At 46.0% G+C, this 25,892-nt stretch overlaps 2 protein-coding genes across 2 annotated transcripts in view; both read left to right on the plus strand.

The window, feature by feature from the left end:
- The window catches only part of LOC308335745 (tripartite motif-containing protein 16-like), a 21,691-nt gene extending 18,125 nt beyond the window's left edge, over positions 1-3,566 (plus strand). Inside the window, exon 8 of the mRNA XM_080792918.1 lies at positions 3,381-3,566. The gene's annotated coding sequence lies outside the window, so the exon portion shown is untranslated. The remainder of the gene's footprint in view (positions 1-3,380) is intronic.
- LOC308335849 (uncharacterized protein) overlaps positions 1-22,579 on the plus strand; it is a 25,917-nt gene extending 3,338 nt beyond the window's left edge. The window contains exons 4-16 of the mRNA XM_080793068.1: positions 399-632; positions 1,512-1,668; positions 2,342-2,401; positions 2,534-3,022; positions 9,056-10,038; positions 10,224-10,634; positions 14,036-14,284; positions 16,817-17,194; positions 17,985-18,080; positions 18,808-19,041; positions 20,479-20,635; positions 21,320-21,379; positions 21,531-22,579. Coding sequence (XP_080649194.1) covers positions 399-632; positions 1,512-1,668; positions 2,342-2,401; positions 2,534-3,022; positions 9,056-10,038; positions 10,224-10,634; positions 14,036-14,284; positions 16,817-17,194; positions 17,985-18,080; positions 18,808-19,041; positions 20,479-20,635; positions 21,320-21,379; positions 21,531-22,042 — 4,020 coding nt within the window. The 3' untranslated portion in view covers positions 22,043-22,579. The remainder of the gene's footprint in view (positions 1-398; positions 633-1,511; positions 1,669-2,341; positions 2,402-2,533; positions 3,023-9,055; positions 10,039-10,223; positions 10,635-14,035; positions 14,285-16,816; positions 17,195-17,984; positions 18,081-18,807; positions 19,042-20,478; positions 20,636-21,319; positions 21,380-21,530) is intronic.
- Positions 22,580-25,892: the final 3,313 nt, after the last annotated feature.

The raw sequence follows: 25,892 nt of genomic DNA on the forward strand, positions 1-25,892 counted from the left end.
TTCCTGTGCCGCGCTATACGAGCTTGTAGGTCTGCTATTTTTGAAAAATCGTGAAAATGTGTTGCAAAATGGGAACATTTATTCTTTCAGAGCGTTCAGAACGTTTTGAACTCAAATCTTTGCTTCTGGGGAGTCCCTGGAACAACATACTTTTAGATGGGGGTCGGCGGCCAATTACATATCATTTTTGGAGTCCTTGACATGACATATTGAGTGATACTGTATAGGTATTTCAGAAAACTGTCAGTATTTAGAAGACCTTTTTTAAATTTCGACGTCAAGCCTAAGTGTGTGTGTGTGTGTGTGTGTGTGTGTGTGTGTGTGTGTGTGTGTGTGTGTGTGTGTGTGTGTGTGTGTGTGTGTGTGTGTGTGTGCGCGTGTGCGCGCGTGTTAAGCAGAGGTCTGCAGAAGCAGCAGTGGAGGCCAGTGACAGGATCTTCAGTGAGATGATGGTCTCCATTGAGAGAAGACGTGGTGAGCTTAAAGAACTGATCCGAGATCAGCAGCAGAATGCAGTGGCTCAGACTGAGGCTCTCCTGAGACAGCTGGAACAGACCCTGGAGCAGCTGGAGAGGAGACATGCTGATCTGGAGGAGCTGTCCAACACTGAGGACAGCATCACTTTCATTCAGGTTCCACGTGTGGCTTTTTTACACTTTGGTTCCACTCCTTTAGGACAAATGGGCTTCATAGTACAGGATTTCATTCCACTCCATCATATCATTCAAACATTTTACAGACACACCAGACCTACAAGATCAGATGGCGAGCTTGTAGATTGGCTATTTTCACAATTTATTAATATTTTGAAAGTATAAAATTATTAGCTATATCTAGATAAATATAATTTGTATTCCAGTGTTCAATACCAAAAACACAAATACATTGTTGAATTGCAACTATGACAACTAAAGACAAATTCAATTAATTAAATTCAATCACAGGTCACAATTAAGACTCATTCAGTCTCATATTATTAACAGGCCCGAAAATGAAGGCCCGGCCCTACCTCGGCCCTCATCAAACCCTGTACACTCAAGAGAATGTCCCCGCTACCACCCTTAAGATCTCCATATACTGTATGGAGCTGACCTGTTCTGACCTCATCAAACCCTGTACACTCAAGACATGCTCCTTATATGGCCAGTAAATAATTAATTCCATGTTGATCTGACCCCTCCCCCATGCCAAAGCGCCAGCGCTCGCCCAGCAGTCTGCCGTCAACGAGGCGGATGCGTGCACGCGACCTCGCCGTTTAGGGTGTCTAAAATACTTGGTTCCTATTGTTTAGCTTTTTTCAACTTTTCTGTTTTTGTCTTTTTGTGTGTGTGTTGTTTTGTTTTGTTTTGTTTTGTTTTTAGTTTCACGTGTGTGCGTGCGTGCCTGCGTGCTTTTACTGATTGAACGAGGACATCAGCTCAACTCCACCAAGTGTGATCAATGCACTAATCTATTGATCTTCCATCCCTGTCTAAAGTGGTTTTCTTGTCTCTCTGCTTGTCTCTCTCCAGAGTTTCCAGTCTCTCTCCAGTTCCACTGGATCTCCAGTCTCCCCCAGTGTGCTCATCTGTTCTCTGAGGTCCTTCACAGATGTGACTGATGTCGTGTCTGGTCTGAGAGACCAACTAGACGACATCCTGAAGACAACTTGGCCACAGATAGAGAGAGGTGACATTTACGTGTGTTTCTAGTTGTTCATAGTAAACATGGATGGATGAAGCCCGGAAGGTGTTTGAACTAGAACAGACTGATGGTACACAGGTTGGCTGTCTGTCAGATTGGACAGTAAAATGTAAGAATGAAGTAAGAATATATTACTCAAAGGTGACATTTCAATGTGTTTATAGTTTTTCTAAGCAGCCTCTACTGTACAGTACAGTACAAGTGTTGAATGGATTATAAACAGGTGGAAGTATGTCTAGGAAGGATAGGCTACTAAAGCCTATACTGTAGTATGGGGGACAGTACAGTATGTTTGTGCGGCACAGAGTGACGCGCTATGAGCTTGTATATCTGCTGTTTTTTAATAGCCAACCAATTAGTGTTGATTTTCACAGCACATTTTGATTTCTATATTTTGGCAGGCCTTTATGGTGTCATCATAGCTGATTTTACACTTGGTTGCATGCTGAAAATAGCAGACCTACAAGCTCACAACGCGTCACGCTGAGACGCGCTGCGGGTTTGTAGGTCTGCTATTTTCAGCATGAAACCAAGCATAAAATGACTGACCTGATACTATGGCGCTGTAACAGCTTTAACTTTTTGACCAAACACTTGCGTTGGATCCATTCTTCATTGTGACGTCATGATGACGTCCACTGTTTTCTTGTGTCTCCAGTGTGTGCAGGTGATGTTTTACATCCAGCGGAGCCTCAGACCAGGGAGGACTTCTTACAATGTGAGTCCATGTTGATGTTGTTTCTGAACGTTGACGTTTCACTCTGATGTGTTGACTTGATCTGAGAGACTAACTAGTCTAAACACAATGAGGTTCATGAGGTTTGGATTTTCTCTTGTCGTGTTCTCACAGATTCCTCTCCTCTGTCTCTGGACATCAACACAATACACAAACAGCTCTCCCTGTCAGAGGAGAAGAGGAAGGTGACTTTAACACAACAACAACAACCTTACCCTGATCATGTAGAGAGATTTACTCCTTACGCTCAGGTGTTGTGTACAGAGGGTCTGTCTGAACGTCGTTACTGGGAAGTAGAGAGGAGTGGTCTGGCTCGTATAGCAGTCTGTTATAAAGACACCGACAGACAAACCCTCTTTGGAGACAATGATAAATCCTGGTCTTTACAGTGTACTGATAAAGACTACACGTTCAGACACAACCGTGTTCAGACTAAAGTGTCAGGGCCTGTCTCCTCCAGAGTGGGGGTGTACCTGGATCACAAGGCCGGTACTCTGTCCTTCTACAGTGTCTCTGACACAATGACCCTCCTCCACACAGTTCAAACCACGTTCACACAACCTCTGTATCCAGGGATATGTCTTTATTGGTATGGACATGGAGGTACAGTAGAGCTGTGTTAGACATGGTTAAGAACACTGATGACGATATTCAGTTGAAAACTGAGTTTTCTTCATTTTGATTCTAGACTCTCCCTTCTAGATGAAGCGTGTGCTAGAATGATGTGTCACCATCATGATCAATGGATCAATTGATTGTGTTCCGCTCAATGCATTTATTCTAGATCAATCATTGTACAGTATATTCCCTGTCATCTTGTCGATGTTACTACAGAGCCCTCTGTCAGTCTGTAGATTGGTTATACTTTAATAGTAGTGTAATGCACTGGTTCTCAAACTGTGGGTCAGAACATTGTGTTCTCATTCAACAGTACACACTGTTTTTGTTGGGGGGTCCCCAGTGCAATTTGATTATTTTAGGGGGGTCCCCAGTTTAACTAGATTATTTTGGCGGACGTTGAAAGAATGGTCTAATTCATATAGAGGACTTTGCGACCATCGGGTAATAAATATGTTTTTCATTAACTTTATTTAATTTACACTGGTTTGTTTTTCAAAATAAATGTGAGCACTGTGGCTGCAACCTCTAGCAGAGTCTTTTAGTCTTATTTTGAAGAATGTTTCTGTTTCTCTGTGAAGGTTATCTCCATGTTTAGATGATGTTTTATTCTGTCTGTCTGTCTGTCTGTCTGTCTGTCTGTCTGTCTGTCTGTCTGTCTGTCTGTCTGTCTGTCTGTCTGTCTGTCTGCCTACATTCAAAATTAATTAGAGTTCTCAATCTCTGCCCGAACCGACCCGGCCGAGCTAGCCTGGCTAATGAACCAGACTAATACCACACCGCCGGTGGGCAATTATTCTTTGCCAACGCCTGATTCGGTCTGGCTTATTAGCCAGGCTAGGGCCGAGCCTCGGGCTCTGTGATTTTCTGTGATTTTTATTTATTTTTTATAACAAAAAGTTTGTGTAATGTATTTATCTAATATGAAGAGGGCTGAGCTGGTGAATGTTGGCGATTAACTTTTACAGTTTAGGCTATTATAGCCTACTATTAGGTGACTGCATGGTGGAGGAGGAGGTGATGATCAGTAGCAGCGCACAGTGGCGGAAACTCCGTGGGTTCAGAGGCGCGATTGAACCCCCTGGCATTTTGGCAAAGGCGCGACTGAACCCACTGCATTTTGGCAAAATATATCTATATGCACTGCAGTAAATTATGCACCCACTGACTGTCCACTGAAATTCCCCCTCCCCAGTGGTCATGTTGTCATGCACGTAGACACATACCTTTACGAGGGGTTACATTAAGATAGGTGTTGGGCCGCCGCGCATGCCGCATTCAAATGCTAATAAGGTGGCTTTTGTTCGAAAAAACAAAACTCGTTTTTTTTCCACCGCTGGGGGGGGGGGGGAGGGGGCGTGGCTGCTTGAACCCCCTGCCGTTATAAGAACTTTCCGCCTCTGGCAGCGCACCAGAGAAGTGACAGATTAGAACGGTGGTTGTTGAACTTGCTACTGCTGGCTGGCCTCTGGTTCGTGAGCCAAATGAGCTGCTTAGTGCTCAGCACCAAGTATATAACTTAAGTTAATTAACTCGCCATATGCTTAAATGTTTTATAAGACCATCGATTCATCCACAATAGCTCGTTTTGGAAACGTCGGGGGTCTCGTTGAACCCAGCTGGGTGAACAAGCTAAATTAGGCTATACCTAATCAACGTCACCAGTCACCACGGTAAATGCTCCAAATGCTCCTGGTGGAACAGTGTTTTATTTTGTAACATTGACTGGTGCTTTTATTTTCTATGGGTCTGTATGTTTTGGTCAAAGCTGAATTAATGATGATGTCATTATTGTGTCAATTATAGCTTGCCTAGTGTGATTGGTAGATGTGGGGAATTGGGTAGTTTCAGAGAACCGGAGTCAGTGAGTGTACAGGTGCCTGTGATTTTCCAATCAAGGAGAGAGAGAAGGAGAGTAGCCTACACAGAGGCTGCGTCCGTTTTGCTGTGTGATCTAAAGTTTTAACTTTACAATGTAAAATAGTATTTAGCTGTAGTTTCTGTGTGTGTCTGCTCGACAACTACAGTGAAGCTGCAGTAATCACGTGTGGACTCGGACTGAACGTCTACACAACGTTTTATACCGTGATATGCTGCGTGTGAACTAAGTGATTATCAGTGCTTGCTAAATCAGCGAGGGCAAGTGACTTTTTTTAGCCGCACGTCTCACTACACTAGCTCAGAGAGACGTTGTTTGGGCTGGAGACCGTCAGCCTTCAAGTCTCTGCTAACGTCGGGACGGGAGGAGAGTTATATTAATCAGCTTAGCAAGGCTGCTCACTTATGGGAGTTTGCGCCCCCTAGCGTAAACACAGAAGCATTATATAAACTCACAGACAATTTTGGCTGGGACTTTAAGACGTGATGACGTTGAGAACCGCCCACCGGTGCGCTAGTATAAAAGCGCGTCAACGTCCCTTAGTCTCCATTCATTTGTTTCTTCTCATGTGTGTAACACAGCGCAAGCGAAGTCTCCCTAAGGTTTAGCATCTGAGTTATTTCCATAAGGACGAGAAAACTTCTCGGTACCGCGGAAACTGCTTTCCTAGAGGCTTCGAGAAGTAAAGAAAAACGGTAAGTCCGTTTTCCTTAACCAAGGTTAATAATAACTTGGTGGGTAATGTAACTTGTGTGGTGGCTCGAGCCCTGCTAAGTTTCTTTACCCGTGTGACGGTCTTTGACACGGCTAACAATAGCGTGTTTTTGCTTCCACACAAACTTCGGTGACTTAAGGTCCCGAACGTGTGACGGGCTAGAAACGGTCTCGACCCTTTGCTAGTTTCCACACGTGTGCCGGCATCGGTGGCTGCTACCATAGCCCGCTGTAGCCGACACAGCACACGCACGTCCCGCGGCCCCGAAGCCCGTGACGGCGTGGTGAGCTGCACGAAATATAGTAATATTTCTGCTTAGCTCTCACGTCTGTGTTGACGGCCTGCTTAACAGCTAGTGTAGCCGACACAGCGCACGCACGTCCCGCGGCCCCGAAGCCCGTGACGGCGTGGTGAGCTGCACAAAATATGGTAATATTTCTGCTTAGCTCTCACGTCTGTGTTGACGGCCTGCTTAACAGCTAGTGTAGCCGACACAGCACACGCACGTCCCGCGGCCCCGAAGCCCGTGACGGCGTGGTGAGCTGCACAAGATATAGTAATATTTCTGCTTAGCTCTCACGTCTGTGTTGACGGCCTGCTTTAACAGCTAGTGTAGCCGACACAGCACACGCACGTCCCGCGGCCCCGAAGCCCGTGACGGCGTGGTGAGCTGCATAAAATATAGTAATATTTCTGCTTAGCTCTCACGTCTGTGTTGACGGCCTGCTTTAACAGCTAGTGTAGCCGACACAGCACACGCACGTCCCGCGGCCCCGAAGCCCGTGACGGCGTGGCGAGCTGCACGAAATATAGTAATATTTCTGCTTAGCTCTCACGTCTGTTTGACGGCCTGCATTAACAGCTAATAATAGCTCTTTTCTCGCCCTCCACATACAACGCCCCGCGGCCTTCTAGCCCGTGGCGCCGTGTATTCTAAACAGCATATAGTAATATTTCTGTTTAGCTCTCACGTTTGTGTTGACGGCCTGCGTTAACAGCTAGTAATAGCTCTTTTCTCGGGCCTCCACATACAACGTCCCGCGGCCTTTCGAGCCCGCGGCAGCGTGGTGATCTGAAACGCGCAGCCTTGTGAAACTGGTTGATTAAAACTCGCAGTTACTGTTGTAACCAGGGTTATATGAACCAGCGAGCCTTGCCTGTAACGTGTTCGCCCACGAAGCCTCCACCTACGTGGCTGCTTGTAACTCTGCTCTTCGTTTCCACGTGCTTCTAAGCCTCGTGTGATGGCAGAGTCCCCGACAACCCGTCGCCAACGCGGACGCTCACGGCCAGTGCATACAAGGGGCGTGCAAGACCTGCAAGGGCCTGCTCGCCCATGACGACTTGCATGACGAGTGTCTCCTGGGCTATGGCAACCTCTATTGCACAGAAGGCCTACACTGCCGCTCTGAAACAAGGAGCCAGGCACTGGTCCCCTGACATGGAGGCGCCGCTCTCCGACGCCCCGATGATTCAAACAGCATATAGTGATATGCCTGTTTAGCTCTCACGCTGTGTTGACGGTCTGGGTGAACAGCTAGTGATAGCTCTTTCCCCAGCTTCCACACACGACGTCCCGCGGCCCTTCGAGCCCACGGCAGCGTGTTGGTCTGAAACTTACAGCCCTGTAAAACTGATTAATAAAACTCGAGGGTACTGTTAGTAACCCGGGTGGCATGAATCAGCGAACCATGCAGGTAGCGTGTTCGCCCACGGAGCCTCCGCCTACGTGGCTGATGGCTCGGGCTGCTGCTTCGCACCCCACTGATGTGGCGGTCTGCGACTCAGCTATCGCTGCACTTAGCTTGTAAGAGCGGCCATTGAAGCGGAGGTTACTGACGAAACTAGGGCTCCTTAATCGGCGAGCCCTGCCTGCGACCTGTCCTCCCACGCCTCTCTTGACCTTACAAGATGAGGCGGCTGCTCGCAGCGGCATGCCACTTCCTGCCTGCGACCTGTCCGCCCACGCCTCTCTTGACCTTACAGGATGAGGCGGCTGCTCGCAGCGGCATGCCACTTCCTGCCTGGACCTCACTGACTCGGTCCCCCACAAGTGGGCGACCTTGTGAAACTGCTTATTGAAACTGGGGGTTACTCTTGTGACCATAGTTCTATTAAACAGTAAGTCCGCTTTCTTTACTAAGTTAGCACTAACTCAATGGGTAATTTAGCTCTGTGTGTTGGCCTAGCAGGCTTCTTTACCAGTGTGACGGTCTGTAACGCGGCTAGCTACGGCCCGTTTTGCTTCCACACGAACCCTCGGTGACCTACAGGTCTCGAACGTGTGAAGAGCCGTGAACGGTGTACAACCTCATGTTAGCTTCCACACGGTGCCGGCATTAGCGGTAGCTACTGGTAGCCCGCTCTAGCCGAGACACACACCTACACGCCCCGTGGCTTTGGGTCTGCGACGATGGGGCGAACTGAGCAGCATATAGCAATATTCTGTTTAAGCTCCCGCGTTGTGTGACGGTACCTGCTAAACCGCTAACGATAGCCCTTTTTGCAGCCTCCACATACGCGTCCCGCAACCTTCCTAAGCGCGCGATGGTGGGTTGTTCTGGGCAGTGTTAATGATAATGCTGCCCGACCCCGCGTTGTGTGATGGTCTCTGGTGGCGGCTAACAATAGCCTCTATTCTCAGCTCCCACACGCGTGTGGCGTCTTCCTCGGTGGCCTGGCAGCCCGTAAGTTGAGAGTGACTGTCCCTCGGCAACGTGCAATAGCTCGGCCCGGACCCTCACTCTAACGTGGCTGCCTGCCGACTCGGCTACTGTAGGCACCCAGCCTCGAAAGCCGCTATGGAGGTTACTTGCGTAACTAGAGCTCCATAATCAGCGAGCCCGGCCTGCGGCTTGCTTGTCCACGTATTTCTTGACCTTACAAGATAAAGTGACGGTTTCGCGCGCCTCGGTTTCCCACAAGTGGGCGACCTTAGGAAACAGCCTGTTTCCATGCTGTGTGACGGTCTGTGATAACGGCCATAGATGGCCCTATTCTCAGCTTCCACATGCCTATGACACCGGCGAGCTTGGTCTACGGTTCCAGTCACGTGTTTCCTGGTCTACAGGGGAAAGTGGCTAACCCCAGCCTGACGGCTTTGCCCCGGCTTCCACCTAGACAATGCCAACTCGGTCCCCCACAAATGGGCGACCTCAGGAAACGGTTTGGTTTCCGCGCTGTGTGACGGTCTGTGATGATGGCTATAGATGGCCCTACTCTCAGCTTCCACGCGCCAGACCGGAAGGGACGCCGCTCTACCACGAAAAGGTTCGGAGCTGGCTTCAACCCCTCTGGCCCCTCTGTCTACAGGACTGGAATCGTTGTGGTGTTCATCCTTGGGGGTTGAACACCACCTCGAAGGGTAACAAACTACAGTTTGCCAGGAGACCTCCCACTTGTGGGAGCGTTCTGTTTTCGCAAGCGAGTGGTCAGTCAGCCGAGGTTCTCCAGGACGAGATAACGTCTCTGCTGGAGAAGAAGGCTATACGTGTGGTGTCTATGGAACAGAGCAACGCCGGGGTTTACTCCCGCTACTTTCTCGTGAAGAAGAAAGGGGGGGGCATGCGGCCCATTCTAGACCTACGTGCTCTGAACGGCTATTTGAAAGTGTTTCGCTTCAAAATGCTCACGAGCAAGGCTCTGCTGCTCATGATGCGTCGAGGGGACTGGTATACAACTCTCGATCTCAGAGACGCGTATTTCCACATTCCCATCTACCCACCACACAGAAAATTCCTGCGGTTCGGCTTCAAGGGACAGATATACAAATATCTGGTCCTTCCGTTCGGACTGTCACTAAGTCCAAGGACTTTTGTGAAGTGTACACAGACGATGTGCTATATCAACAAGCAAGGGGTCCTACGGTCCACCAAACTGCATGCGTTAGCACACAGGCTGACGCTATGGTGCGACGAGCACCTTCTTTCGGTCAGAGCCTCCCACGTTCCGGGACTCCAGAACACGGGGGCGGATCCGTTATCCAGGGGCCGATACCTCTACGCGGCTTGGTCACTGCACAAGACAGTGGCCAGGCAGATGTGGGGGAGGTTCGGCGAGCCACGGGTGGATCTGTTTGCGTCGGAAGAGAACAGCAAGTGTCCTCTGTTCTTCTTCATAGCAGGGACGGTTCCGCTAGGTCTGGATGCCTTGGCGCACCGTTGGCCCTGGGGCCTTCTTTACGCTTTCCCCCCGCTGTCTCTCACCCTTCCCACACTGGAGAGGGTGAGGACGCAGTGCCTGTCGGTGATCTTAGTGGCCCCAGGATGGGGCCCTTGGAGGTCGGACATTGTCCCTCTCCTGTACGATCGGCCCTGGCAGCTTCCAGTACGCAGGGACCTATTGACTCAGGCGGGGGGCGGGATATTCCACCCGCGGCCGGAAGATCTAGACCTCTGGGCCTGGCCCGTGAAAGGCTGAATCTTGGCGCGGAGGGTCTTCCCCAGAGTGTCATCAACACTATTCAGTGTGCGAGGACGCAGTCGACCAGGGATGCCTATGATTTGAGGTGGCGGTTGTTTGAGGACTGGTGTTCACCAGCTCAAGTGGTGCCTTTTCAAGCGCCAGTGAGGGTCGTTCTGTCGTTCCTCCAGGACCTCTTGGATAAAGGCAGAGCCTTTAGTACTGTCAAGGTGTATCTGGCTGCTGTCTCTGCCTGCCACATCGGTTTTGAGGACAGGACGGTGGGCCAGCTCCCGCTGGTACGCCAGTTCATGAAGGGAGCTAGTCGTCTCCTTCCGGTGACTAAGTCTCTGGTCCCTTCATGGGACCTTGCTTTGGTTCTGGACTCTCTGTCCCGACCACCGTTTGAGCCCTTGGAGGGGTTGAGTATGAAGCTATTGTCGCTGAAGACAGCGTTGTTAATAGCTTTGGTGACCGCTAAGAGGGTCGGTGATATCCATGCGCTGTCCACGAGTGCGGAATGCATGAGGTTTAATGGGGATGCTAGGGTGGTCATGGAGACCAATCCGGCGTTTTTACCTAAGAACCGCCTGGCTACCCCGGTACCGATGGACCTGGTGGCGTTCTGTCCGCCCCCCTTTGCCTCTGAGGAGGAGAGGAGGAGGCATAACCTCTGTCCGGTGAGGGCATTGAGGTTGTATTGGACAAAACTAAGGCGACAAGGATGACTACACAGCTGTTTGTCTCCTGGGATCCCAAGACTGTGGGACTGCCTATCTCGAAGATTAGGCTTTCCCAGTGGATCGTGGAGGCTATAGAGCGGGCTTACTCTGGTAGGAATATAGTGCCTCCCATAGGGTTGAAGGCGCATTCCACGAGGGGTATGGCGTCATCCTGGGCCCTCTGTAGGGGGGTCTCTGTTCAGGATGTTTGTTCCGCTGCAAGTTGGGCATCGTCTTCCACTTTTGCCACCTTCTATAGGCTGGATGTGACAGCAGCACCGATGGCGCATGCGGTCCTGAGCGTGGCCTCCAGTTAGTGGAGTGACTCGGCTCCCTGGGGGGACATTGGTCTTCTCCAGGGTGCTGAGCTGGTTGTTCTGTCGGCTCCTCTTAGGCGCTTATGACAGACCTGGGCCTGGTTGGCTTTCCCAAGGAGGGGCAGTAGTCCTTTTGGGGACGTACTGTGGTCCTTGCTCACAGATGGTACGGGCCCTAAGGGTCCAGACTTCGCGATGACAATAAGGGAGTTAATAAAGTCTCCCATAAGTGAGCAGCCTTGCTAAGCTGATTAATATAACTAGGGGTTACGTATGTAACCAAAGTTATATAACAGCGAGCAAGGCTGCTCACTAGGATTCCCTTCTTGTTGCTTGAGAAGAGAACAATTGTTATCGAATGGAGACTAAGGGACGTTGACGCGCTTTTATACTAGCGCACCGGTGGGCGGTTCTCAACGTCATCACGTCTCAAAGTCCCAGCCAAAATTGTCTGTGAGTTTATATAATGCTTCTGTGTTTACGCTAGGGGGCGCAAACTCCCATAAGTGAGCAGCCTTGCTCGCTGTTATATAACTTTGGTTACATACGTAACCCCTAGATGTTTCTGCGGTGAGCTGCCTGCCTGCATGCTCTGAGGACATTCTTCTGCTGTTCTTCGTTTGGACGTCGGGACCGGTTTGCTGTTGGAGAGGAGCTCTGAACTGTTGCATCACCCACAAACGCTCGTCACACGAACGTAAGGTACCTTTTTATTTTCCTGGCTCAGGAGAGTGAAGGGGCCATTCCGTTTTAGGCCACAACGTACCCGAGCATCTACAGGCCTGCAACGGGGTTTAATAGTGATTAATTCCTTATCGTCAGGGTGTAAAAGGTTGTGGGCCCACATTTAAGTCTTACCAGTTTCCTTTGTGTGATTGTGGTTTAAATCTACAGTTCTTTGAACAAAGTGTTTTTCTGTTATTTAAGGTAATCCACCGGGTTAATATATATTAGTCTATAACAGGGTTTAAATTAGGTTTAAAATAGGATTCTAAAAACAGGGTTTTGGTATAGGGTTTAATTCTAAAAGGTACATTGTTTACACTAGTTGACATTATACAACAGGTATTTTTCTGGTTGGTGTGATTATTATTTCTGACCGTATAGGTGTACAACTAGGGTTGTGATTTTGAGTTTATTTTGTGTTTGCATTTTGAAAGAACCATTTGTATGTTATTGTACCGGCATACACTTGAAACACAAGAGGTAAATTAATCTAAACGTATTACGTATTTTAAAAACATAATTATCGGAACTCAGGGCCCTGCCCTTATTCACTAGTAGGGGGAAGGATAGCTCTGATTCATAACCTTCTACTGCTTCTACGATTCTGCCCTGCAGTACAAGGCTATGGGACTTACAATTTTAAATCTCAAATCGATATCAGACCAGCCTCTCCTCTTTAGCGAAAATAAAAAGAACGTTTTTGCTACTCACCAAAACAAAGGCGGGTTGTGTCAATAGAAAGCCTACTTTCCTTAGTGGACGCACTCTTCCAGATCTTATTTAGTTCTACATATCCTGCGTCTCCCATCAGTTGGTCGGGCTCCATATACTGTCACGCCTCGTGACATCACACCTCCATATATGGTCACGCCTCGTGACATCACGCCTCCATATATGGCCATCTCCATATAAGATCATAACACTGACCCCATCTAACCCTGGATAACCATACATGGAGAAGACTGGATCATCACCTAGATCTCCATATATGGAGCCGGCCAGCAACTCTACATCTGACCTCAAATTAACCCCTAGATCTCCATATATGGAGCTGACCTGTTCAGACATTCCATAATTATGTTGATCCTTCCGCACCCGTCCTTCCTGTTCTGACATTCCATATCTGACCTAATCAAACCCTGTGGAGTCCATATATGGCCAGTACAGAATTCATTCCATATGTTGATCTGCAAAAGTGCCACCGCTCGCCCAGCAGTCTGCCGTCACCCAGGCCCCCATATATGGAGATCCCTGATGTCATCAATATTGGCCAGCAACTCTACATCTGACCTCAAACCCTTAGATCTCCATATATGGAGCTGACCTCTTCTGACATGTTGATCCTTCCTCTTCGACGTCTCCCTTTTGACTGATACCTGCCCATTTAAACTCTAGACGGGCCTGCCCCAGTTATTAGTGCAGCCGCGCCCGGCAGCCGGCAAAAACTATAGTGTTCTTTACAGGTCCGACAAATTTTTTGTCCTTTTAATTTTTTTCCAGGCCAGTTTGATAGAAAACAGTGTTACTTTATATTGCAATGCATATACAGTTTAGTTCTAGATGTCAGGTTGCATAGTATTAATAACTGTAGTAATCATGTGTGGCCAGAAGATGGAAGCAACGTCCATCTTTGGATGACAGTAGTCTTAAAACGGTCTTTTCTTTAACAATGTTAATGTAGATTCCAGCCGGAATCTACAAATGGTCGAGAAATGACAGTTACCGTGTGGGGGTCCCCAAGGTGGTCCCTCCACTGTACTGTACTGCACTGTCACACACAAAATATACTGTATATATACAGTTATGTGCATGTCGTGTTTGTGTGTGTGTGTGTGTGTGTGTGTGTGTGTGTGTGTGTGTGTGTGTGTGTGTGTGGTTGCGCAACAGTGGCAGTGAGAAACTGGCAGTCAGCCAGGGGCGGACCCAGGCAGAGACAAATAGCTCCGTAACTAAAAAACAATACACCTTATTATCTTATAACCTTGTGTGAAGTTGTGTCACCAGGCGTTTCCAACTTTCCATATATGAGTGTGTACAGATAGGCTACGATGTTCAACCACAAGCTGATACTGTTTGTGCAACACGCACTGTCTCTTTAAAACCAGTCAAACTGCCTCATAGTACAAACTTCCAGGAAATCCCTCCATCTTTGTCTCTCAGAGATTTCTTCATAAACGAAACTCTCTCAGTGTCTCTTCAGAGTAAACCAGAGTGGTGTGTTTTCTCCTCTCAGTGTGAGTGTGGCTGTGTGTCAAAATGGCAGAACAACAACAGGGATGTGAGCTGGACCAGGACCAGTTCTGCTGTCCTATCTGTCTGGACCTTCTAAAGGAACCAGTGGCTCTACCGTGTGGACACAGTTACTGTAGCAGCTGTATCGAGGGTTACTGGGACCAGTATGAGGAGACTGGAGTCTACAGCTGTCCCCAGTGCAGAGAGAGCTTCAGTCCTAGGCCTGTCCTGAGGAAAAATACCATGCTGGCTGAGGTGAGATGACCTTACAAGTTACAACCACACATTAAATTAGGCCATGCATTGTTCTTTTTTTTATTTGTCGGGCAGCAGCGCACGTGCCGTCAGTGGTTCTGTGTTTCTGTGTGTGTGAGAGTGAGAATGGAGGAATAAATCGCTGGAATAAAGGATCTACAAGCTCACAACACGATATGCAATATATTTGATGGTATCTTAGTTTCTTTGCTGTCTGCAGTACTTTATGCTGCTAGGGTAATTTACACTGATCTTTGACTCTGTGAGTCACTGGTTAATCATTCAACCGTAACGTCCCTATTCGTGGCATGTCATTCATATTATGCAAACATAATGGTTCCAGGGACAAATTAGCCATTGGGCCAGTGGGGCCGTGGCCCAGGGGCCCTTGGCTATCAGGGGCCCTTTGGGGAAATTGGACCGTGAGGTACTAGGTTTGACGCCCTGAAAAGGGCTCCTGGGGCCCTTCATTGGCTGTTGATTTTGTTAAATTTAGGTTAAAAAGATGATAAAAACACGGAAAAACATGGAAATGTTGCGCACAATAGCGCGCTATGGGGACCCTGCAAATATTACCGGCCCAGGGGCCCTCATGGTGGTTAATCCGTCCCTGAATGGTTCTAGTGGTTAAGAGTGTCTGCTAAATGCTTACACTGTATGTATAGGCTACATCTTTAACAAGGCGACTCTAACTTTAAACAATGCAAAGTTCAGAACCAGTGTTAAGATAATGTTACTGAGCAGTACAGGAGCTCAGCAGTCTCTGCTGTACGCCGGTCCAGCAGACGTGGCCTGGGTTAAAGGATGTCAAATAACTGAGGGATTGATAACTTTTCATGAATCATATTTCATCATGTCCATTCATCTTGCCCCTGCTAAATTTTATTTTAAAGTAAAGTTTCACGGTTGATTTAAGATGATGTGTGGATCCAAACTGTCTCTAATTTCGTGTGTGATTGCGTGTGTGTGTGACGTGTGTGCCTGTACGCACATGTGAGCGAGAGAGAGGGAGATCGTCAGATCGACAGATAGACAGACAGACGCTGAAAGAGGCTGTGTGTGTGTGTGTGGGTGTGTGTGTGTGTGTGTGTGTGTGTGTGTGTGTGTGTGTGTGTGTGTGTGTGTGTGACAGTGTGCGAACAGTACATGTGAGCGAGAGAGAGAGAGAGAGAGAGAGATACTGAAAGAGACTTTGTGTGTGTGTGTGTGTGTGTGTGTGTGTGTGTGTGTGTGAGATAATCAAACCTATTAATTCTGGTTTTGGTCTTACTTTGTTTATAAATCCAGACTCAAATTAGTATTGCCACCACCACCAATAAGAGCAGAGCTACCTCAGCCTCTGCACACGTGGAACTGGAACCCCCATGTTGTGTTGGTTGTACCTACTCTGCCTACTTGTGTTGTTTGCTATAACAATATGTATTGATAGGCCTACACAGCATCATCAAAATCACCACCAGTCCCCCCTGGTGTTATTATCACTAACGGTACTGAAATGAAGGCATGAATGAATAGCCTGGAATGGGTGTGATTTTTTATTTTATTTTTTTGTAACGAAAAAGTAATCAGTGAAGTAACTAAATTACTTTTGAATTGATGTAACTAGTAACTGTAACTAGTTAATTATTTTTAAGTAACTGTCCCAACACCGATGACTGTGTTGTATTTGTCCTCCGTTGAGTGACCTCCCCTCCTCTTCTCTTTACTTCCAGGTCAATGACTGTGTTGTATTTGTCCTCAGTTGAGTCAAAGAGATTCTATATAAAGAGGCGACACTCTCAAATATTTGGAATCACCACTAGATGGCGCATCGGTAGCGCTTTGACGTCATCACACCAAGATGGCGGCGGGAGAGGATAATCTTAGAAGTGGAATAGAATGACTTCAAAGACTCTTTTTGGAAGCGTTCGGAAAGAGCGCACTGTGCAATGCAAACTAATACGAGAGTGAGCTCCCGGTGAGCATTTGCGAACGCACCCATGTTTTTTAGAGAAACCGGAAGTTGCGTCATCACACCAATATGGCGGAGGCACTGGGCGCTGGTTGTTACTATGGGGTTTAATGAGAGTGTCGCCTCTTTATATAGAATCTCTTTGGTTGAGTGACCTCCCCTCCTCTTCTCTTTACTTCCAGGTCAATGACTGTGTTGTATTTGTCCTCAGTTGAGTGACCTCCCCTCCTCTTCTCTTTACTTCCAGGTCAATGACTGTGTTGTATTTGTCCTCTGTTGAGTGACCTCCCCTCCCCTCCTCTTCTCTTTACTTCCAGGTCAATGACTGTGTTGTATTTGTCCTCAGTGAGTGACCTCCCCTCCTCTTCTCTTTACTTCCAGGTCAATGACTGTGTTGTATTTGTCCTCCTCAGTTGAGTGACCTCGCCTCCTCTTCTCTTTACTTCCAGGTCAATGACTGTGTTGTATTTGTCCTCCTCAGTTGAGTGACCTCCCCTCCTCTTCTCTTTACTTCCAGGTCAATGACTGTGTTGTATTTGTCCTCAGTGAGTGACCTCCCCTCCTCTTCTCTTTACTTCCAGGTGGTGATGAAGCTGAGCAGTACAGGAGCTCAGCAGTCTCCTGCTGCCTCCGCTGCTCCGCTGTACGCCGGTCCAGCAGACGTGGCCTGTGATTTCTGCACCGGAGCCAGACGTCGCAAAGCTCTCATGTCTTGTCTGGTGTGTCTGGCCTCTTACTGTGAGACTCACCTCCAGCCTCACTACAATGCTCCTGTGTTGAAGAAGCACAAGCTGGTCCCAGCCACCGACAAACTGCAGGAGAAGATGTGCTCCAGTCATAACAAGCTGATGGAGGTGTTCTGTCGCACAGACCAACAGTCTATCTGCTATCTGTGCACCATGGATGAACACAAGGGCCATGACATAGTGTCAGCTGCTGCAGAGAAGGCATTGAAACAGGTAGCACCGCCATCACTTGAAGACCCATCCCATGGATAATGTTTTAAAGATGGAAGCAACACTAAATAACAGTACAAATCAGAGTGTTGTATAATAAAAAGTAATTACCCCTTAAAACCTGGAGCCCATTCTACAAAGCCTTCTAAAACAGTAGTTTTTTTGTGCCAAGGATCCCAAAATTCACATTTATTTCGCCATGGACCCCCATCTGAAAATGTTTTGGGCCAGTGAGCCCCAGAAGAGAACATTTGTGTTCAAATATTTGTTTTAAATGATCAATAAGCTTGCAGCGTGGCACAAACTGCCGTGCTATGAGCTTGTAGATCTGCTTGAGAACGAGAGCCAAGTTTGTTCTAAACCGCTGTTCTAAATACTAAAGAGTTTTCTGAAAAACATTTGTAATAAAATCTAAAATGTTACTTAAATTTTACCGCCTTTCAAGAGACCCAAGGACGCTTTTATGATTGTTGTTTATTTTTCTGTATTGTAAAGTGTCCTTGGGTTTCTTGAAAGCCAAGTTATCTAAAACGACAAAGTTTTAATGGGCTAAAGGACTAATTCAAGAACGGAGGGATTGATAACTTTCCTTGAATCATATTTCATGTCCATTAATAAACTATATTTTGAGGAAGTTACACAATTTGATGATGCGTTGATCCAAACTATCTCCAATTTCACTAGTTTTTTACCCCTGTATCTCTCTCTCTCTCTCTCTCTCGATTGGATAGAATTGGCATCCCGACATTAAAATGTTTACAAGTCAAACTGTGTCTCTTCCTGTTTCTTGCAGAAACAGCTGGTGACAAGTCAGGAGGAAGTCCAGCAGGAGATCCAGGAGAAAGAGAAGGAGCTGAAAGACCTGAGACAGGTCTTGGAGGACCTGAACGTGAGCTGATATTCTGATAATAGTTGTTGTTCTTCTTCTTGTTTGAAAGTATTTTGTGCCAGAAACGCCACATATAAGATCTGTGTTGTTAAAATGTTTCCACATATTGTGTTGTGAACTTGTAGAACGGCTATTTTCAAACAGCTGCAGTAATTTCTATAGGCCCGGTTAACCCATCAAAACCAGAGGCCGATTCTAAAAATGTCTTCCAAATCCTAACAGTTTTCAGACAAACGTATGTTGCTTATATCAGTGGTTTTCACAACGTTTTCACGCAGGACCCCATAAAGCGTGTGACGAAGTGTCGTGATATGGGCTTGTAGATCTGCTGCTTTTGAATAGCCAAAGTATAAAATAATTATGGTTTAAATGAGTATATGACGTCAATCTAAAATGATTGCTGCTTTCCTGTGCCGCGCTATACGAGCTTGTAGGTCTGCTGTTTTTGAAAAATCGTGAAAATGTGTTGCAAATTGGGAACATTATTCTTTCAGGACGTTTTAAACTCAAATCTTTGCTTCTGGGGAGTCCCTGGAACAACATACTTTTAGATGGGGGTCGGCGGCCAATTACATATCATTTTTGGAGTCCTTGACATGACATATTGAGTGATACTGTATAGGTATTTCAGAAAACTGTCAGTATTTAGAAGACCTTATTTAAATTTCGACGTCAAGCCTAAGTGTGTGTGTGTGTGTGTGTGTGTGTGTTCGTGCGCGTTAAGCAGAGGTCTGCAGAAGCAGCAGTGGAGGCCAGTGACAGGATCTTCAGTGAGATGATGGTCTCCATTGAGAGAAGACGTGGTGAGCTTAAAGAACTGATCCGAGATCAGCAGCAGAATGCAGTGGCTCAGACTGAGGCTCTCCTGAGACAGCTGGAACAGACCCTGGAGCAGCTGGAGAGGAGACATGCTGATCTGGAGGAGCTGTCCAACACTGAGGACAACATCACTTTCATTCAGGTTCCACGTCTGGCTTTTTTACACTTTGGTTCCACTCCTTTAGGACAAATGGGCTTCATAGTACAGGATTTCATTCCACTCCATCTTATCATTCAAACATTTTACAGACACCAGACCTACAAGATCAGATGGCGAGCTTGTAGATTGGCTATTTTCACAATTTATTAATATTTTGAAAGTATAAAATTATTAGCTATATCTCGATAAATATCATTTGTATTCCAGTGTTCAATACCAAAAACACAAATACATTGTTGAATTGCAATTATATGAGAATTAAAGACAAATTAAATTAATTAAATTCAGTCACAAGACTCATTCAGTCTCATTATGTGACCCCTCCCAGTATTTTCAAGTCGCCTCTAATGAGACTTCACAATAGACCAAATTATTTTGGTGGTTTTCATTTTTAGCCACATTAACACAGTTGGAATGCTAAAGAATGTTTTTATTCCATCAGAAAGTCGTTTTAGTGTCATTAAGTCGTTGTAATTACATTGCAAAAATGTCTCTATAATTACAGATTATTTTCCGTATTTTGGGGGTGTGAACATTCCTGCACGTATTTACATAGAGCTGTTTCGATTGGCCATACCTATGTATGGTTCTCCAGTTTCACGTAGCCGATCAGGCTGTTCAGGCTGCCAGTAAACACAACATCATTCTTGTTGTTCGTTTGTGATGGCTAGTAACTTTGAATCAGAACGCTTGCTTAACGCTTTAATGGACATGCACAAGACGATCTCCTGGGAAGAGTTATTTTAGATTTCATACACGGTGGCAGTGACTCGGATTTAGAGCTCACGGACGCAAAGCAAAGCAAAGCTAACTAGACTTTACAGGCCCGAAAATGAAGGCCCGGCCCTACCTGGGTCCTGGGCCCTCATCAAACTCTGTACACTCAAGAGAATGTCCCCGCTACCACCCTTAGATCTCCATATACTGTATGGAGCTGACCTGTTCTGACCTCATCAAACCCTGTACAGTCAAGACATGCTCCTTATATGGCCAGTATATAATTCATTCCATGTTGATCTGACCCCTCCCCCATGCCAAAGCGCCAGCGCTCGCCCAGCAGACTGCCGTCAACGAGGCGGATGCGTGCACGCGACCTCGCCGTTTAGGGTGTCTAAAATACTTGGTTCCTATTGTTTCGCTTTTTTCAACTTTTCTGTGAATTCAGGTGACTTGATTTTATTTTTATTTTCTTTAGTTTTTTCTTCTGTTTTTGTCTTTTTGTGTGTTTGTGTAGTTTTGTGTAGTTTTGTTTTGTTTTGTTTTTTGTTTCACGTGTGTGCGTACGTGCGCACATGTTATTTTTACTGATTGAACGAGCACATCCGCTCAACTCCACCAAGTGTGATCAATGCACTAATCTATTGATCTGCCATCCCTGTCTAAAGTGGTTTTCTTGTCTCTCTGCTTGTCTCTCTCCAGAGTTTCCAGTCTCTCTCCAGTTCCACTGGATCTCCAGTCTCCCCCAGTGTGCTCATCCGTCCTCTGAGGTCCTTCACAGATGTGACTGATGTCGTGTCTGGTCTGAGAGACCAACTAGACGACATCCTGAAGACAACTTGGCCACAGATAGAGAGAGGTGACATTTACGTGTGTTTCTAGTTGTTCATAGTAAGCATGGATGGATGAAGCCCGGAAGGCAACTGGAGATGTTTGAACTAGAACAGACTGATGGTACACAGGTTGGCTGTCTGTCAGATTGGACAGTAAAATGTAAGAATGAAGTAAGAATATATTACTCAAAGGTGACATTTCAATGTGTTTATAGTTTTTCTAAGCAGCCTCTACTGTACAGTACATTTCTAAGTGTTGAATGGATTATAAACAGGTGGAAGTATGTCTAGGAAGGATAGGCTACTAAAGCCTATACTGTAGTATGGGGGACAGTACAGTATGTTTGTGCGGCACAGAGTGACGCGCTATGAGCTTGTATATCTGCTATTTTTTAATAGCCAACCAATTAGTGTTGATTTTCACAGCACATTTTGATTTCTATATTTTGGCAGGCCTTTATGGTGTCATCATAGCTGATTTTACACTTGGTTGCATGCTGAAAATAGCAGACCTACAAGCTCACAACGCGTCACGCTGAGACGCGCTGCGAGTTTGTAGGTCTGCTATTTTCAGCATGAAACCAAGCATAAAACGACTGACCTGATACTATGGAGCTGTAACAGCTTTAACTTTTTGACCAAACACTTGAGTTGGATCCATTCTTCAGTGTGACGTCATGATGACGTCCACTGTTTTCTTGTGTCTCCAGTGTGTGCAGGTGATGTTTTACATCCAGCGGAGCCTCAGACCAGGGAGGACTTCTTACAATGTGAGTCCATGTTGATGTTGTTTCTGAACGTTGACGTTTCACTCTGATGTGTTGTCATTTAAAGCTCTAATGACTTTTATCTGAGAGACTAACTAGTCCAAACACAATGAGGTTCATGAGGTTTGGATTTTCTCTTGTTGTGTTCTCACAGATTCCTCTCCTCTGTCTCTGGACATCAACACAATAGGCAAACAGCTCTCCCTGTCAGAGGAGAAGAGGAAGGTGACTTCTACACGACAAGAACAACCTTACCCTGATCATGTAGAGAGATTTACTAACTTTCAGGTGTTGTGTACAGAGGGTCTGTCTGAACGTCGTTACTGGGAAGTAGAGAGGAGTGGTGGTGCGGCTCGTATAGCAGTCTGTTATAAAGACACCGACAGACAAACCCGCTTTGGAAACACTGATAAATCCTGGTCTTTACAGTGTACTGATAAAGACTACACGTTCATACACAACAGTGTTGAGACTAAAGTGTCAGGGCCTGTCTCCTCCAGAGTGGGGGTGTACCTGGATCACAAGGCCGGTACTCTGTCCTTCTACAGTGTCTCTGACACAATGACCCTCCTCCACACAGTTCAAACCACGTTCACACAACCTCTGTATCCAGGGATAGGGGTTGGGTACTATGGAGATACAGCAGAGCTGTGTAAGACATGGTAGACATGGTTAAGAACACTGATGACGATATTCAGTTGGAAACTGAGTTTTCTTCATTTGATTCTAGACTCTCCCTTCTAGATGAAGCGTGTGCTAGAATGATGTGTCACCATCACGATCAATTGATTGTGTTCCGCTCAATGCGTTTCTTTGCAGATCAATCATTGTACAGTATATTCCCTGTTATCTTGTCGATGTTACTACAGAGCCCTCTGTCAGTCTGTAGATTGGTTATACTTTAATAGTAGTGTAATGCACTGGTTCTCAAACTGTGGGTCAGAACATTGTGTTCTCATTCAACAGTACACACTGTTTTTGTTGTGGGGTCCCCAGTGCAATTTGATTATTTTTGGGTGGTCCCCAGTGAAATTTGATTATTTTTGGGGGGTCCACAGTTAAAATTTGATTATTTTGGCGGACGTTGAAAGAATGGTCTAATTCATATAGAGGACTTTGCGACCATCGGGTAATCAATATGTTTTTCATTAACTTTATTTAATTTACACTGATTTGTTTTTCAAAATAAATGTGAGCACTGTGGCTGCATGCAACCTCTAGCAGAGTCTTTTAGTCTTATTTTGAAGAATGTTCCTGTCTCTCTGTGAAAGTTATCTCCATGTTTAGATGATGTTTTATTCTGTCTGTCTGTCTGTCTGTCTGTCTGTCTGTCTGTCTGTCTGTCTGCCTACATTCAAAATTAATTAGAGTTCTCAATCTCTGCCCGAACCGACCCGGCCGAGCTAGCCTGGCTAATGAACCAGACTAATACCACACGTACCGCCGGTGGGCAATTATTCTTTGCCAACGCCTGATTCGGTCTGGTTTATTAGCCAGGCTAGGGCCGAGCCTCGGGCTCTGTGATTTTCCGTGATTTTTTTTTTTATTTTTTATAACAAAAATAACAATTCTGTTTGTGTAATGTATTTGACTATTTATCTAATATGAAGAGGGCTGAGCTGGTGAATGTTGGCGATTAACTTTTACAGTTTAGGCTATTATAGCCTACTATTAGGTGACTGCATGGTGGAGGAGGAGGTGATGATCAGTAGCAGCGCACCAGAGAAGTGACAGATTAGAACGGTGGTTGTTGAACTTGCTACTGCTGGCTGGCCTCTGGTTCGTGAGCCAAATGAGCTGCTTAGTGCTCAGCACCAAGTATATAACTTAAGTTAATTAACTCGCCATATTATGCTTAAATGTTTTATAAGACCATCGATTCATCCAGCAATAGCTCGTTTTGGAAACGTCGGGGGTCTCGTTGAACCCAGCTGGGTGAATAAGCTAAATTAGGCTATTCCTAATCAACGTCACCAGTCACCACGGTAAATGCTCCATATAACTATGAAAGCGCCTGCATACACGTAATACAGTTACAGTACATGATGACCAAGAAGCAATGTTACAGTCCACTGTAGGCTACAGCTGTTTGGTTTCCAAATCGTATCGCAGCACGCCTCATCGTGCGCCCACTGCCCAAAATAAAAGATCTGCAAGCTGTCGACACGCCATATATCGAGCGGCATGTTGATTGTTTGTACATGTCTGTTCTTTTGGTTAGGCAACGCACATTACAACGTGTGCTATGTGGGTTTGAGAGGCAATGATTAATGTAAACTATACAGTAACCTAGTATAGGCTATTAGTAGATTATAGCAAAGTTAGTTGTCATAATATTGTATAGCTCTGAATCGGGACTAGTCTGTTGCACAACTGTGAATGATGAGGTTGCACTTTGTTAACGGGACCTGGGCAATATCCCAAATATGGCCTATCTGTCCTAAACCCGGCTTACATTATGGATAATGTTTGCTTATTCGTCTCAACTGCTCGGAATCCCATGAATGAATAAACACTTTTAAAGAAGTAGTGAAATTAGTAGATCTACAAGCTCATCGCGATGTGTTTGTGTTGCTTGTAGATCTGCTATTGTCACTAGTTTGGGTCTCGGGGGAGACGTCTAATTTGTCTTTTGTGTCTCGAGCTAAAAGGTTTGGGAACAACTGCTCTCTACCATGCGGACAAAGCAATTAACAGCAAAGTGATTCAGCCCCCCCCCTCTCTCTCTCTCTCCCTCTCTCTCATTAGCAGGCAACATCCCTCTCTCTATCCCTCTCTCTGTTTCTGGCGCCCCCTACTGGTACCCTATAGTCATATACTGGTGCTCATGACCACATGGGTACATGCATACATACATGACCACATGGGTACATTGGTGTACACGGACATTGCTGGTTGTAGGAGTGCTTGCACCACTCAAAAACAATGTTTTTATTTGATCTCTCTGTTTGGACACGTAAGCTCAAATGTGTGCATGCCAAACAGTAGGGGTTGGCAGTGATGGGGGGGGGGGAAATGACTACATTGTGAGAAAATGAACAAGTCCCAAAGAGCTGCAGCAGCTTCATGTTGTTGCATTCTCCATTACTTTGAGATTTCACATCTATGCACAGCTGTGATCATCTTTGTTGCTCTTGCAGTTCCTAAACGTTAAAGCAAACAGTACATCACTGAGTCACAGTAGGTGAAATACACATACTCGTAGTTTGTTGACGTGGCGGAAATGGACCGAAGAAGTATGACTTTCCGAATGTCTGTAGCTTCGACTCAATCATGTCTTCAATCGTAGTATGTCACACTCGCAATACAGTGCATGGGGGAAAGGAATTGACGTAACGCAAATGTGTTGGAGGTGCAAGCAAAGGTGATTCTTCTGTTGGCTTCTTTTTTGTCATGCCTGTACTGTACCACACTTAAGAGTTAAGACCCTGCCATCCTGGGCATTGTAGTCCAAGTTGTCCTGCCCTACAGTAACCACTGTAACAGTAACTGTAGCTTTGCGCTAGGATAGACAACGATATCACCGTATCTTTGACTTTGTGAGTCTCTCACAAACTGACGGATAGCTGTGGTTGTTTGCTAGCGTGGTAGAACCACTCTCCCTGTTTGCACCTCTAATGCAACGATTCTCAAAGTGGGGTCTGGTGGACCCCCAGGGGTCCTTTTTTGGGGGACTGAGGGGTGGTGTTCCTAGCTCCAAATTGTTGATAGTGACTGTAGGAAACCAATGGAGGTGGGGGTCCGTAGCCTAGTGCATATCAAAGGAGTGTGTCCTTGACAATTGGTGGACCCTCCACTCAGCTACGCCCCCAAATACCTTTATATGTATAAAATAAATGCATACATCCAATGTTATTATTTAGTCACAAGCCTCACTTCAATGCTTTTCATTCGTTAGACAGACTTAAAATGCCAGAGTCCCCCTAGCCTGATTTTGAACCCAGATGATTCTGTTTTTTTTTAATTAAATTGAGGACAAAATAAACATGATTTGGCAGTGCTTTCTTTGTTTTTATTTGGAATTTGTGGAATCTGTGGAATCTGTGACATCACAGAGTGACTCTCAGTTCCTCCACTTGAACTGTAGTTCAAACCAAGCCTGTCTGTCTGTCTGTCTGGTTCCAGTCAGAGTCGGACATTTGTCTCGTGTAGCCAGACAACTATTCCACAATCTCTGAATGCTATATAGAGTTTTTAGTTAGTCAGTTTATTTATCTCAGTCACTTTTAAACAATACAGTTGAACATTCAGAATGAGGGTAACAAAGTTACAGTTTGACTGAAAAGGTTTGGGCTGAAGCCGAAGCGTATTATGCCCACCTTATCTGTACGTCTGTAACTACACCTCCTGAAATCTGACTAATCTGTAAGCTATTATGCTTAGATGATTTTTTTTTATATATTTTTTATCCCACGATTTTGTAACCCATTTTTCACCCCTGTGTCAATCATCTAATGTGATCCTGGGCTCTACACACCCTCCACCAACCTAGTCCCCATATATGGGGGACAAGGGG

Source organism: Protomyctophum bolini, assembly GCF_963924005.1.
Source record: "Protomyctophum bolini genome assembly, chromosome: 20".
Taxonomy (NCBI): Eukaryota; Metazoa; Chordata; class Actinopteri; order Myctophiformes; family Myctophidae; genus Protomyctophum; species Protomyctophum bolini.